The following is a 14212-nucleotide window of genomic DNA, read 5'->3' as shown; positions in this document are numbered from 1 at the left end:
AATCGATGCACATTCTCCAAGATCCGTCTTTCTTCAAAACCAACAACACTGGAGAGCAATACGGTGAAGTACTAGGCTGGACAAGACCATTTTCCAAGAGGTCTTTCACTGAGTTCATAATCTTTTCATTCTGTACTCGGCTCACACGATAAGGTGGCCGATTCGGTGGCGTGCTTCCAGATATCAGATCAATGGTATGATCTTCAAGCCCTCTCAAAAGCAATCGGCATGAGCGTGGAGAGAAAAAAAAAAAAAAAAAAAAATCTTGTCGTTCTTTTCTTCAGGTCAAAACATATTCAACCTTTATCCATCGTTCAGTTCTCCCAAAAGAATGAGTAAGAAAACTGAAGTTCATCAAGTACAATCTCTAAGCCCTTCATTTATCAAAAACGCTTTCTCGGCCCGGTAGTCAACCACGGCGTAGTTCTTGTGGTACCAAGGGATCCCGAGTAGAACGTCACTCGCGTGCCCTGAACACCCCTGTCTTTGCAAACGAAGTTTGCCAATGCTCGGTGTAATGGCAACATCCCATCCGGGTGCCAGTCGAACTACCTTCGCCTGTGGCGTCAGTCTGTCGGGCGTAGTTCCAAATCGAGCCGCCAATTCCAAGTGAAAAGAAGTTGGCCTTGGCTCCTTCAAAAGAGCTTCTTGATCCTTCACTTTGCCCCGAAAGCGGCAAAGTTTGTACTTTCATTCATTAGATTCGGTGCAGGTCCCACGCCATGTGGTACCAGTTCTGCTTTTCTATCTGCCTTTTCTGCCACATTCCTCAGCTGCTCTCGAACTCTCAGACCTGTCGTCGTCTTTATCATTTTGTTCTTTCTGTGCCTTATCAGGGCACTTTGCGGAAAGAAGTCCATGTTCCCCGCATCCAAAGCACTTTCCCTCTCTGATGAAGCGAGCTCTCTCCTCGGGAGTAAGCTTGGGTCGTGCATCCTTTTTTTTTTTTCTGGGTTGCTCTTTTTCATTCTACTTTCATTCCCAGAAGTCTGTTCGGCTCGTTGTGTCATGGCCTCATCTGTGGGGTAGGTCAGACTGCCACAGTGAATGGCAAAGCCCCGCTTCGCATGACTCATCAACTCCTGAATAGAAGCTGACTTCTGTTCCAAGCAGTGATCTCGGATCTCTGTAGGTAGACCCAAGGTAAACCGCTCAATCTGTTCTCTGAACAAGATCTTCTTGAATGAAGAGGTGGGTAGAAAAGAGCTCCAGAATCTTTCACAATAAGAATTCACTGTATCGCTCTTGGTCATCCGGAGATGGTTCCAAGCAGCTCGTATATCTCGCTCAAACTCTTGAGTCAACCAAGAAGAAATAAAAAGCCTCTTGAATTTCAGCCATGTAACTAGCACAGTCTTGCTAAATAGAAGCGTGGACCACCAAGTACGAGCATTCCCCTTAAAGTAAGAGGCAGCTCTCCGAATCTTGGAGTGCTCTGAATAGCGTCCTCCCGCGAAAGCGATGTCAAACTGCTGTATAAAAGACAAAGCCTTCGAAGCATCTGAGTATCCTGAAAAGTATCAAACTTGATCGAGTGGCCACCTTCCTTAAACTCTCGGACTTTCTTGCTTTTATCTTCGAGAAAGTCATACTGGTTGGCTTTGTAAAAATTCTTCTTGTTCGCATAAAACTTTCCGTCATCGGAATCTGAGCTGTCTGTAGACGAGTCCTCGGTAGAACTGTCAGTCTCTGGGCGAGATTTAGCCTTCTTTGCCTTTCTCTTGCCCTTTCCAAAGCGTTGCTTCTTGCTTCGCTTTTTACCTTTTCTGTCTTCTTCGCTCGAATCCGAGGAGCTAGAAGAACTGTCAGAAGAAGAAGAAGAAGAACTGGATAGGTCTTCAAACTTGACGCACTTCTTCAATTTCTTTGCCTTGTCAAATGTCGACCGACGACCCAAATATCCCGGGAAGTCAGTGCCTTTCTTCTGCTTTTTGCTGTGCTTTTTGGCTTTCTTTTGCGTGTCAAAAAGCAGAGCAATCCGTGCATCAACCACGTTCTCCAGTTCCTGCTCCGTATATTTTCTTGGAGGCAGAAGGTTTCTTGAGAGCGAGTTTCGGGAGTGGTGTTGTGGTTCTCTGCCACTCCATCTGTACCTCTTCCAAAGAGGTCTGGTTCATATATTTTGCCATCTTCGCGTCCTTGGCAAAATTGAGCATCATCTTTGTTGCATCACCAATCAATTGACGACGCTCCATCTCTCTTTGCTACGCCTGAGTAGGCCGAGGCGGGCCATACTCTGTCTGAATCTTCGTTGTGATCCGAGCCCGCATCTCCAAATGCAGAGGGAGTCGACTGATCATTGCCTGAAGCCATAGGTGCCGCGGAAAAAAAATTCGGGGATCGGATTTCCCGTAGAAGAGAAATCGGCCGTGCTCTGATACCACTGTAACAAACTTGGACACTCCAAGTCAAGAATCAACCGCGACAGCACCAAATAACCACTTCAAAACAATTCACAGATCACAATAGATTTGCACTGGCCCGTCGGAGTTCCGTGCCTAGAGATATTGGCCCCAAAGACTGACGTCCCTTTCGGTATTTCTTTTTGTATTAATCAATCATCAAAGTACAAGAGAGCGGTTAGGGTTTCACTCTCAGACTCTGCGTCCAGATGCTCTGAGAAGTGAGGCCCTCACCACTAATTTAAAGGTTACAAGGGATGCCCAAAAGCAGAGCCCCAAAAGCTTTTAAAATCAAAAGCATCAGTTCTCTCTCTCTTAGAGAGTCTTTTCTCTTTTTTTATAAAAAAAAAAAAGCAAAAGCAAAATTCGCGTCGCTCATCATTTTCCAAAAAAAAAAAAAAAATTAATAATCCTTTGCGATTTCCGGAATTTAGGGTTTTTGACAAAAATTAGGGTTTGCAAGAATTTTAGGGTTTTTGGCAGAAATTAGGGTTTCTGCTGTCCGCCACGTCATCACTTTGTGACATAAGAGGTTCACCCTCATCTGTCAACATTACATGATCCAAAGAGGGGTTAAATCTCTGCGGTTGCCATCTCAAACGAGTCAACCTGCGTACCCAATGATCTACATTCTCAGGCAACGGTTCTACATCATAAGGCAACTCATTTTCAGCTCTATCATGCTTTTCAGCAAATTCGGGCGCCTCTCCATCCTCATTAGGAGCATCAAAATCATGTCCTACCTCTTCTAGCTCAAGGTTAACCGGCTGATTATCAATTTCAGCTTGCGGTAATGCATCATGAGGCTCTTTTTCAACATCAATGGGTAGCACGGAAGGCTGAAATCTGACTGTTTTTTTGTCAGCATCAGATTTTGTAGCATTCTTAAGCAATTTTGCCTCATTGAACACTACATCTCAGCTGCGTATTACCTTTCTAAACTGTGGTAACCACATTCTATAGCCCATTTCACCTTTTTCCCCATAACCTAAGAAGACTCCTTTTATGGACTTCATATCAAGCTTTGTTCTCAAGTCATTGCGTACATGAACAAAAGCTTCGCAGCCAAATACTCTCAAATGATCATAAGAGGCAGGTTTGCCAGACCAAACCTCCTCTCGAATGTCATTTTTCGGCGTACTATTAGGAGAGCAATTGCAAATATGAACTGCAGTTTTCAATGCCTCCCCCCAAAACTCTTGGGAAAGATTAGCGGTGGACAACATGCAACACACTCTCTCGCATAAAGTACGATTATACCTCTCAGCCACACTATTAGAAGACGGATTATAAGAGGCTGTCAACTCCCTTTTAATCCCATTTTCATCACAAAAACACTGAAATTTAACAGATACATACTCTCCTCCATTATCAGATCTGAGACATTTAAGTTTAGTACTCTTTTGCGTAGTGACAAGTCACAAAAGCATGAAACTTCTTAAAAGCATTAAAAGTCTCACTCTTATTTTTTAACAAATATAACCCATCCTTTCCTAGTACAGTTATCAATGAATGTAACAAAATACAATGCACCACCATATGACTTAACAGGCATAGTGCATACATCGGAGTGAATAAGATCAAGAGGATTAGCTTTGCGAGAGACACCAGAGTAATAGGAAGATTTCTTTTGCTTTCCATAAAGACAGTCGTTACAAAAATCCAAGTTTTTGCCTTTTACATCAACCCTCTTCAGAGAGGAAAGCACATCAATACCCTTTTGGCTCATATGGCCAAGTCTCTTATGCCACAATTCTATGTGTGAAGCAACTTCAGCAACACCAAGAAACTTGCCAGGCAAAGCCTTGCATCGAAGATAGTACAAAGTATCTCTTTTAGACCCTTTTGCAACAAGCGTAGAGCCCTTAAGCAACTTCCATGAACCCCCAGCAAAGATGGTAGTATAACCATGTGCATCTAACTGACCGACAGATAGCAAACTTTTTTTAATGCCAGGTACAACCTGACATCATTCAACACAAGCTCTTGACCATTGTTAAGAGCCAAACGCATAGTACCTATTCCCTCAATATTGCAAGCAAAATTATCACCAAAGTATACCTTGCCATAATTGCCTGCAGCATATGTGGCAAACCACTCCAAAGATGAAGTCACATGGAATGAAGCACCAGAATACAGGCCATCATTAGCACTAAGCAATGCATCAATGACATCTTTCTTCGAGATAAGCATGTTTTCTGCATTAGCTATCACCGAATCTGAGGGACATAAAGCCGCAACCAAGATTTTCTCAACGTCTGACAACTCCTCAATGACCACACTAGAGGATATATTTGCATTCTCAACATCCCTGGAGGAATCACCTGCTGATTTTTCCTCTTTCTTCTCATCTTTCTTCTTCTTATCTTGCGTTTCCTTCTTCCTTTCCTGCTCTTTCTTGAAATACTTGCAATCGGGTTTCTTGTCACTCTTTCTGCCACATTGATAACAAGTGATATCCTTATCTTTTGTCTTGCTCTTACTTATATTTTGAGTCCTGTTGTCCACATCATGCTTTTGATTTCTATCTCTTGCATTGTAGACAGAACTGCCACCTTCCCCACTAGACTTGCGTCTAATCTCTTCATTGAGAATAGACCCTCTCACACCGTCATACGTGAGGGTCGGACTGTTGCTCAAAGAGACAACCAAGGTTTCCCAAGTATCTCGCAATGTCATAAGCAAGAAAATAGCTTTCAGCTTATTATCGAATTGTTGAAGCCCACTGTTCTGCAACTGACTCAACATACCTGTAAAAGCACTCAAATGCTCAAAAGCTGACTTCGAGTCATCAAACGGCATATTCACCACCTTTGGCATCAAATGCACCTGGTTCACAGGCGTGGTGTTTTCATTGGACTTTAGCTTTTGCCATATTGCATAAGCAGAGTCCAAACGCTTGATGTCCGTCAAAATGTCATCATTGATAGCCATTTTGATGTAGGCAATAGCCTTCTTATTCAACCTCGCCCACTCTTTGTCAGACAAACCTGGCGGATTATTCTCTTCCAATGCATCTTCACAATCCTTTAAGAAAAGGATACATTGCATGCGTTCTTGCCAGAGGTCGAAGCCTTGACCGTCGAACCGTTTGATTTCCATTAAACTTTTAGTGTCAGATGTGGAAGAGGAAGAAGCCATTTCAATTCAACCACAAGTGTGTATACAAGAGAGATGCAATAGGCTGAAAATTTCAGCGAATAGGAGCAACCACAAGACCTTGCATACGATAGACCACAATTTCTTTACATGAAACTGTCCAAATCTGAAATTTCAGTTGAAAAGTGCAATTTCAAGCACTTGTACTCAGCTTTTCACTCAATTTGTTGCGACAAACATCAATACATGCAATCCCACAACTTTGGTACACCTGCGTATTGCTGTTTTGACCTGTTATAACCTGTAAATCACCTGTTTTGACCTAAAAACAGCCTGTTTTGGGCTGTTTTGACAATTTTGGGTAACCTTTTCGACTCCGGAAGCAAGGAGCTTCGGGATGGAAGCAAAATTGATCGTGGGAGAGCAATTTTAACTCGTTGTCCAGCAGACTGCGCAGGGCTATTTTGAAACCCTAGGACTCTGATACCAATTGAAAGCGTGAAGCAGAAGGTACCGATAGATGCGCGTCGCGATGTAGTGCAGGATTGGGACAAGAAGCAAGAGGCGGAGTGCAGCAGAGAGGAAGCGCTAAGGATCGAAGCAGGGAGAGAGAAAGAGAGAGAGCTCACGTTTTTGGGGAAAACTCAATAATTGAGTTTTGGGTTTTCCCACTTTTATTATAAGTGACTTTAAAAAAATGTGTCCAGGTTCAAGATGAACTTGGAAAAAGTATAAAAATGTACAAAAAGGGGTTATTTAGGCCTTTAACCCAACATATTCATGATTTTGTGTTGGAAGTGGTTTCAGGAATTTTCCTCCTCGGAGATTCTTGAAGGAGGTGGACCTACGTCAGTTGGAGCATTGAACCAGCACAGATGACTGTGTCACTTTCGGTGCAACCCAAAGAAGCAAGCATTGCAGACCTTTATGAAGTTCAAGTATCGCACGACCCACGCATCAGAGTGGGCCGGTGAAGAGTCCTTCCCAGGATTCCAAACGTTGTTTGCGATCTCTCTCGACGCCATACAGTTCGGTACCAATACCTCACTTTGAAAAGGAGGGGATGTCACGTGCACATCTAACCCTATGTGCATGTGGACAAACTACTTCAAGTCTAGGGATCATGCAGGGTGGTCTCGTACGGTCACGTACGTTTTGTCTACGTACGAAGACGTACGGTACTCATCGAACTAGAAAATTTTATGTCGTACGACATGGTTACGTACGTTCAAAAATAAAAACATGCAATTCTTAATCCTAGATTTTACACTTGGGACAATTAGACAATTGGTTATCACAGTGGGGATGTCGTGGTATTTAGTCAATACTATGAAGGATGGAGCTGATGGTTATATTGTCTTGTGGGTGACTACCATGGGTCTATACCTTGCACTTTCCTTTAAGGGTGAATCTCGGCTTATCCTGGATTCATTGAGCCATTGAGCAATCTCTCATGACTCATGAGAGAGCTTGAGAATGACTCGTGAGCTTGAACCTTGAGTTGGAACATAATGGAGAAGAACAGAAAGAGGGCATCCATATATAGATTTAGAGTGTAGATACTTGCCCTTGAACAAGGGAGAGTTAGATGAGAGGATGAGAGAGAGAGAGAGAGAGGGAGAGGGAGAGGGAGAGGAAGAGAGAGGAGTCTAATGGAATCCAAAGCAATGTGTGTGTGTGTGTGTGTGTGTGTGTGAGAGAGAGAGAGAGAGAGAGAGAGAGAGAGGAGGCTAGGGCATGTGGGAGGTGTGTGTGTGTGTGTGGGGGGGGGAGGGGGGGATCCTAGGCTAGGTGGGAGGGATCCTATGCCAAAAGGTAACCCAAAAACCTCCCAAAAAAAGCACAGTCAACGGACTAAAAAACCGGTCAAACGTGCTAAAAAACCACCGGACGCAACGGACGCCTTGATCGGACCGGACGCCACCGTACGCCACGTTCCGTCCGACGGACGAGAACAACCTTGGGTTCATGTCAACTTAGGAAGTGTTATGGCACCTTTGTGAGCCTGTGCGTAGGCCGTGCATGTCCAGGCACTTAGAGTAGTTGCATATCCTCTGGTTGCACACAGCATGATCATCAGCATGACAGTCAGTAACCATCATGAGCATTTTACAGTGCACAAAACCCATTTTCCCCATTTTGTCCATTTTTCACTTATTATTAATAAGTGACTTTGTTGGGAAACTGGGTAGGGCAAATTTGCTAAGTTCTATAAAAGAAACCTAACGCTAGCACTTTCTAGCAGAAGAGGCAGCAGAAGTTTCTACACTTACAGTGCACCTTCTCAACAAGACCGCCAGAATTCTTTAGCGTTTTCAACCATCAAGACCAGCCAACGTTTTCTATAGCAGATCAGCCTTGGCGTTTCTGCAACAGAGTGCAAACAGCTTTTTGCAAATCCCCAGATCAGCCTGGAGTTTTTGCAGATCCTAGATCAGCCTGGCGTTTTTGCAACTTGCAGATCAACATCAGCGTTTTGCAAATTCCCGCGACGAATCAGCCATAGCATCAGCGTTTTCTATTTTCAGCACTTAGACTCCGCAAGTATCGCCCCAAACCTCGCAGATCTCACCTACCCGTAGCAGATCCTCGCCGCACAGTCAGGTCAGCCAGCGTTTTTAGTTTCAGCCCGCTGTTCGCAGATTTCAGCACTTGCGGTTTCAGCGCATCGTCGTCGTGTCGTCATCGCCGACATAGTGTCAGAATTCAACAAATAGCAGATTTTCAGATTTCAGCCCCTAGCGTTTTCAAATTTCAGCCCGTCTCGTCGCCATCATCATTGTCGTCGACATCGTCAGCAAGTCCATTGCATCTAGACCGTTGTACCAGATTTGTGCAATCAAAAGCATAGACCTCTCTCGCCATAGAGAGGGGGCCCTTGGAGGAGGGTTTGACAACAATCCGGTGTCGTATTCTTTTCTCTCTCTCTCTCTCAGTCTCAGCACCTTCATTCACAGTGTCTTTTCACTTTGTTTGTGATCATTTGCACACTCTCATTAAAGGAACAGAAGGCTCTCCCTTCCTTAAGTAAAAGGAACCCTTGAGCACAATTCGGAGCACTAATCTTGAGCAAAGTTCAACATTCACTTCCACTGCACCTTACATGAGACAATATCACCCCACTCTCAGAGTGAATCGGAAACAAACATCCGACGGAAAACACACATCAATCCTGAGACTCCAGCTAATACGGCAAGATCAAGAGACCCTGCACCCAAGCTGTGCAAGAGAAGAACAAGGTGTTGTAGAAAGTCACCAAATGCTCCACATCCCCTCTGAAGGGAGAACACTCAGACCATGGATAACTGCCATAACTCTACCAACAGTCTCTGCATGTGTAATTGGATCACCCGAGGTAGGTGAATCCGAAGGAAAATATACCTGTGGAACTTGGAACCAAATCTAGGAGAGCCAAGAAGACCACTTCTCCACTGTATAGAGTGCTCGAGCTAGCTATAGCTAGTTCCTAGTCCAAGAAGGACCATTATCCACCTATACGAAACAACATGCCACTCTAAGGATAAGAGAATTAGGTGTGTCCTGAATGGTAGTCTCCGTGAATCAATCTGGAAGACAAGGCATAGGAACTACTACTCGGATGCACTAGGTAGAGCAACCGTCACACCACAAATCCGCAAGACGAAGCAACCACCGAGATGGCTCACGAAGAACATCCGCCAAGAGACTAATTGCACTGTGGGCTAAAGCACACCATCCAAAGCCACAAGAAATGGGCAAGGAAACCAAGGACTAGAAGACATCGTGTATGGCACTCCGTTGAATGGATGACCAGTAGTCGACTCAAGATAATAACCTGGAAGCCCCCCTCTGAAAGAGAGGTATCATCAAAAGTATGCTCTGAGGTAACAACTGACTCAACCCCACGTCGGATCAGAGCAAACACTATCACTAAAAGCTCCAGAGCTAAAGCTGAGAGCTCCCCCTAAGATAGAAAGCCCCTTCCCAATCAATCCTAGGAAAAGAGAATGAGTACCACCAGAAAGAAATCTGAGACACCTGGAGTAAAATTGCTTCCTTTGTAACTGAATAGCAAAACCTCAATCTCAAGGAACTCAAGACTCAAAGGGAATCACACCAAAGGTAAACTCAGACCGCTAACAATAGGAAGACCTGAAAGGTCGTCACCTGAGGATCATGTTTGCCAAAGAAGCTGTCGGGGTCCAAAAAACAACCTAGCTACTCAAGCAAACTCCTTGAGATCAAACCAAATGTCCGCCACTTCTCTACATCTGCCAAGATCAAATCTGTGGGTACAATTCGATACATGATGCCAAACTGCATACAGACTCAAGAGAGCACATATATTCCCACTATTGTAACTTGTTTCCTTAAAATCTTTATCAAAACTGTCCTTTCCACTTGTGCTAAAGGGATACCCACAACTGAATTGTGCAACCAATATCCAATACACAACAGGACTCCAATACTCAAGAGAAGAATAAAGGAGCCCCCTGGGGAACTACAACAAGCCCATGAAGAACGATGGGGTTGATCTGTAACATGCTAGAAAGTTGGGCAAAAAAAAACCGCGAGGAAAGAATCTGCCTACTTGCCAGCAATGGCCAAATCTGCACCCGAAGGACTGTCCCCAAGGTTGAAGCTCTACAAAGGGATGTATGAAGGAAGCATCCAAATGTTCCCGACTCCGGGAGTAGGAACTAAATGTCCCCACTAACTATCGACACTACGTGCAAACCTGTCATCCATAGAATTTTAACAAATCTATTGTCGATCATCAAGAAAACCGCCCATAAGAGAGAACAAACCTGTCCCACAAATGGTGCTGACAAGCTCACAAAAACCTGTCCCACAACTGGTTATGACAAGCTCACACAAGGAAAAGGAATGACCAAATCTGTACGGCCACACTACAACCGGGAAAGGAGAGAACATGGAGATAAGAGAAGTCCACACTCCAACAAAACCTCCTTGAATTGTTGTCATTGTCGACTAAGCATCTACACCACATGCTCCACCTCTAAACCTCATATAAAGAAGAAGGATGATAAAACAAGAAGTGGTTCTAAAGATAGAAGTATCCCCCTCTACTTGTCAAAGCCAACTCAACACATACACAAGAAGTGCTCCATACTAGATGAGCAAGTCAACTGCCGAAACTAGAACTTCCATCCTTAAATGGACAAGAGAAAATCAAAGAGCATCCTCTGCTTCAAGAAGGAAAGAGATCCTCCTTCGTTGACCATAATCCACAATCTGGTTTGCAACCGAATCATCAACCTACTACCCATTGGATGGGTAGCTCCATCGACAATTCCAAGAAAGACGTCCATTTGCAAAAGGCACAGCAAATCTGCCAATCAATCTCCTCCAAGAAAACACGGCCATAGAAACCTACTCCAAAAGTGTTGAAGATCCTACTACTTCTCTCTAAAGAAGAAGCTGGAAATGAATAGCTCCCCCCTCTCGACCCCACAATTGCATGCTTTCGCCCCTTGCGGGAAGGCACAGCAACATGACTCCATCTGGGAAGACAAAAGCAATCCAACACTACTACACATCCTGAAACCTCCATCGCGTTCCCCCCGGAGAAGAGAGGTCAGGGTAAACAAGGGTAAAGATAGGGAAGTCGTAGACAAGGATCCGTAGCTTCCACATACCCAAACCTGCCCCAAACTTCGAGAAAAACCAAGAAAAAACAGCAAGTTTCTTCTCTCACAATCGAGCTCAAAACGGCATTGGATCAACTAAATCCGAGCATCCAAGGTGGTCGTGTGACCGAGGGCTTTAATACCATGTCAAAGGTGGTAGCGGAGAATGCAATGAAGGCAAGAAATGGCTCATGATCTGGTGGACACCTTGACTCTGATCTAGAACACTTTCAATGCCACATACATGAAAAAGGCTCCTTTTACCTTTTCCTGAAGAGAGGGAATGAGAGAGAGATAGAGATGTGTAGAGGGAAGAGGAGAATGACACCCAATGGGGTCCCAACCAACCCTCTCAAGGGCCCCTCACACCATTGCCGATGTGGTATTTGCTATAGATTGTATAAATGGAATGTACACACATGCATTACCTCAAGTGCAGACTCTATTGACTCGAATGGTGAATGTAGCCGTGGTAACTCCTTAAGACGAGGGCCCTCTTGCGCTGATTTGATGCACCTTTGGATCTTTGTCGATATGGGATTACGGATGGCCACCAAGGGGTAGATCTGGGGCTGAATTGCGTTCCCGATGTGAGAGGAATGAAGGGCTGAAAACGAAGATCTCAACAATGCCGATGATGGACAGCAATGTAGCACTTGATGTCGGCGAGGGAATGGCCGAGGGCAGGCTCGATGGGCTGCCAAAGTACCGGGAAAGACTCGCAAGGACAGATCCGAGCAGGTTCCGTGAGGGAGCTGGGCTGAAATCTAAAACCGCTAGCTGATCTGCTGAGAACTACAGGCACTAGGGGCTGATCTGCAGATGCACAAGCACTATGCTGAAAATCTGAAAACACCAGCAGATCCGGTTCCAAAAATGCTGGGCTGCTCTGTCTCCAAAACATTGGGTTGATCCTGGCCCTTGCTGCAATGCCTGGAAACTGCTTGATGCTCCCTTTACAGGCCCAATCTCCTACTTATAAACTCCTTTAGGTTGAGGTAGGGCAAACTTTCCACCAAACCCAACAAGTTAAATCACTAAATGATTTAATTTATAAGTTTTGGACCAAGGCTAAGTTCGGGTGAAATTGTCGCACATCTGCCGTTCGGAGAATCCGATTGACGCAAGGAATGGCTCATTGGATTCCTCTAACCTAAAACTATATGCACGTCATGCCAAATGCCCACCTAGTGTAATAACATTTGTCAAAACGTGTGTACAAACAAGAGGGTTCCAAAACTGGAAAACCTAATCTAATGGACTCGTCCAGACATGCAAGTCTAGCGAACAGGCTCACAAAATTGCTGGTACTAATCCTCCGACACTCCTATCTAGGAAGAAGGGAAAAATTGGCTCTAGAATTCGATGCACGTGACACGAGAAACCCATGAACAAGGGTCCTACCTCATGCAAACCTACCGGGCTAGCACATACATGGCTTGTTCCGCCTGAAAGGTATGTCTGCGTCAAATGCGGCCAAGCACAGCCATAGAACACCCATCACTCCCTAAATTGTTCCCATAGAACACCCATCACTCCCTAAACTACTCCTGGGAAATACTCGAGCCACCACCAGACAGCAGATGGTCCTCTAACATGTACTTCATAATGGAGTCCAAGAGTACACATTTTCACAACTCAGTTTTCTTAAGTTTTACCTTAATTTGTTGGATAAGAATAATGAGAAGGATAATGTGAGTTAGGTGGCTCCTCTTGATACCCCCAAAGGATATGGAACAATGACTGTCAATATCGACATTATGGCTCATGCAATTTCTCTCGAAGTTAGCAAAAAGTAACAAGTAGACACTTTAACAGAAGTAGGACCGTCTCCTGCTGCGTGTATGATAATTAGATACAAACTCATACAATGACTTATGGAAGCAGTGCATATCAGTGGACTTATTTTCTGTTCACGTCGCAAAGCGCTTACTCACCGGGTCTCACATTTAAACTTCTGCATAACCACTCCCTAAACTTGCTTTTTTATGATGATGCATCCATGCAAGCGTTCTTGAGCTGCACAGATAACGCATCTCTCATCAAACAGATTATTAATAGTCACCTGTATGTCACTTCAGGGACAGCTCCAATAAAGGCACCACCAATAAAATGGATCAGAGCACGGGGCTTTCGACCTGGGAGAGGTTGGAAAACGAGGCAATCTGCTACTCTTTGATAAGCCGTATTTACAGTGGCCGTACCCAGAGTGCTTCCGAAAGAGGAGTAAGCAGCAGAAACCCATAGTCTGTCGAAATGGGGTGAAGGGCCCCTTGGCAAAAGCAAGTCTGCTAGACTTCTCGTAGAGCTCCACCATTGAAGCTGGAATACAGATGATGACGAGAATGTGCCACGAAGAACCTGCCTTTGTGGCGACGAGCAGAGCTTACACTGAGGAATGGAGCCTTCCTCCACGGGCCCCCTACGTGAGATAAATGACGCGTTCCATGATGAACCGAGCAAGGAAGCGAACATTTCGCTTCTTCTGATAACAAGAGATGAATATCACCAGCTAATTTTTGGCCTACTTCGTCGTTAGCATGGAAGTATATGATGGAACTAAGGCTGGTTACAGACCGCGCGCCCAAGCTCTTGGGCGTGCAGACGTGGAGGCTAGGCGGCGTTTGCTGATACGCAGGGCAGAAAGGGCAGAGGACAAGGTCTTGGAGAGGCGATACCCCCTACCCAAGCTCGGGCGGGGGTTGAGCTTTTGCCAGGTCAGCCAAAATCAGGCGGCGAACCCATGCGATGGACGCAGCTGCTAAAAATGATTTTGCTTTATGATAAAATAATGTAGCCAGTGTGTAATGCATGCTCGCCCGTCACCTTTGATAATGTAGCCAGTGTGTAATGCATGCCCGCCCATCATCAAAGGTGACGGGCACCCGCATTGGCAGTGTGTGTCCAGCCTAAGAGCTTGTCAACATGGCAAGGTAATGATGGCAAACTTTTTGGCTGCACGGGTTGAGAGAGAGAGAGAGAGAGAGAGAGAGAGTCTCTTGTTCCTTTGATAAGGCTCTTGCTTGGCCATGGCATAGCCAACCAACCCTAACCCTCCTTGCCCCTTCGGGCAGGATGTTT

At 44.9% G+C, this 14212-nt stretch overlaps 1 protein-coding gene across 1 annotated transcript in view; it reads right to left on the bottom strand.

The window, feature by feature from the left end:
- Nucleotides 1-13666, bottom strand: part of LOC147464540 (initiation factor 4F subunit (DUF1350)) — a 98681-nt gene extending 85015 nt beyond the window's left edge. The window contains exon 1 of the mRNA XM_086515427.1: nt 13197-13666. Coding sequence (XP_086371553.1) covers nt 13197-13606 — 410 coding nt within the window. The 5' untranslated portion in view covers nt 13607-13666. The remainder of the gene's footprint in view (nt 1-13196) is intronic.
- Nucleotides 13667-14212: the final 546 nt, after the last annotated feature.

The sequence above is a fragment of the Adiantum capillus-veneris genome, chromosome 1, assembly GCF_014529385.1.
Source record: "Adiantum capillus-veneris isolate H3 chromosome 1, ASM1452938v2, whole genome shotgun sequence".
NCBI classification, from domain to species: Eukaryota; Viridiplantae; Streptophyta; class Polypodiopsida; order Polypodiales; family Pteridaceae; genus Adiantum; species Adiantum capillus-veneris.
The sequence above is the reverse complement of the archived record's forward strand: the minus strand, read 5'-3'. Positions and strand labels throughout refer to the sequence as shown.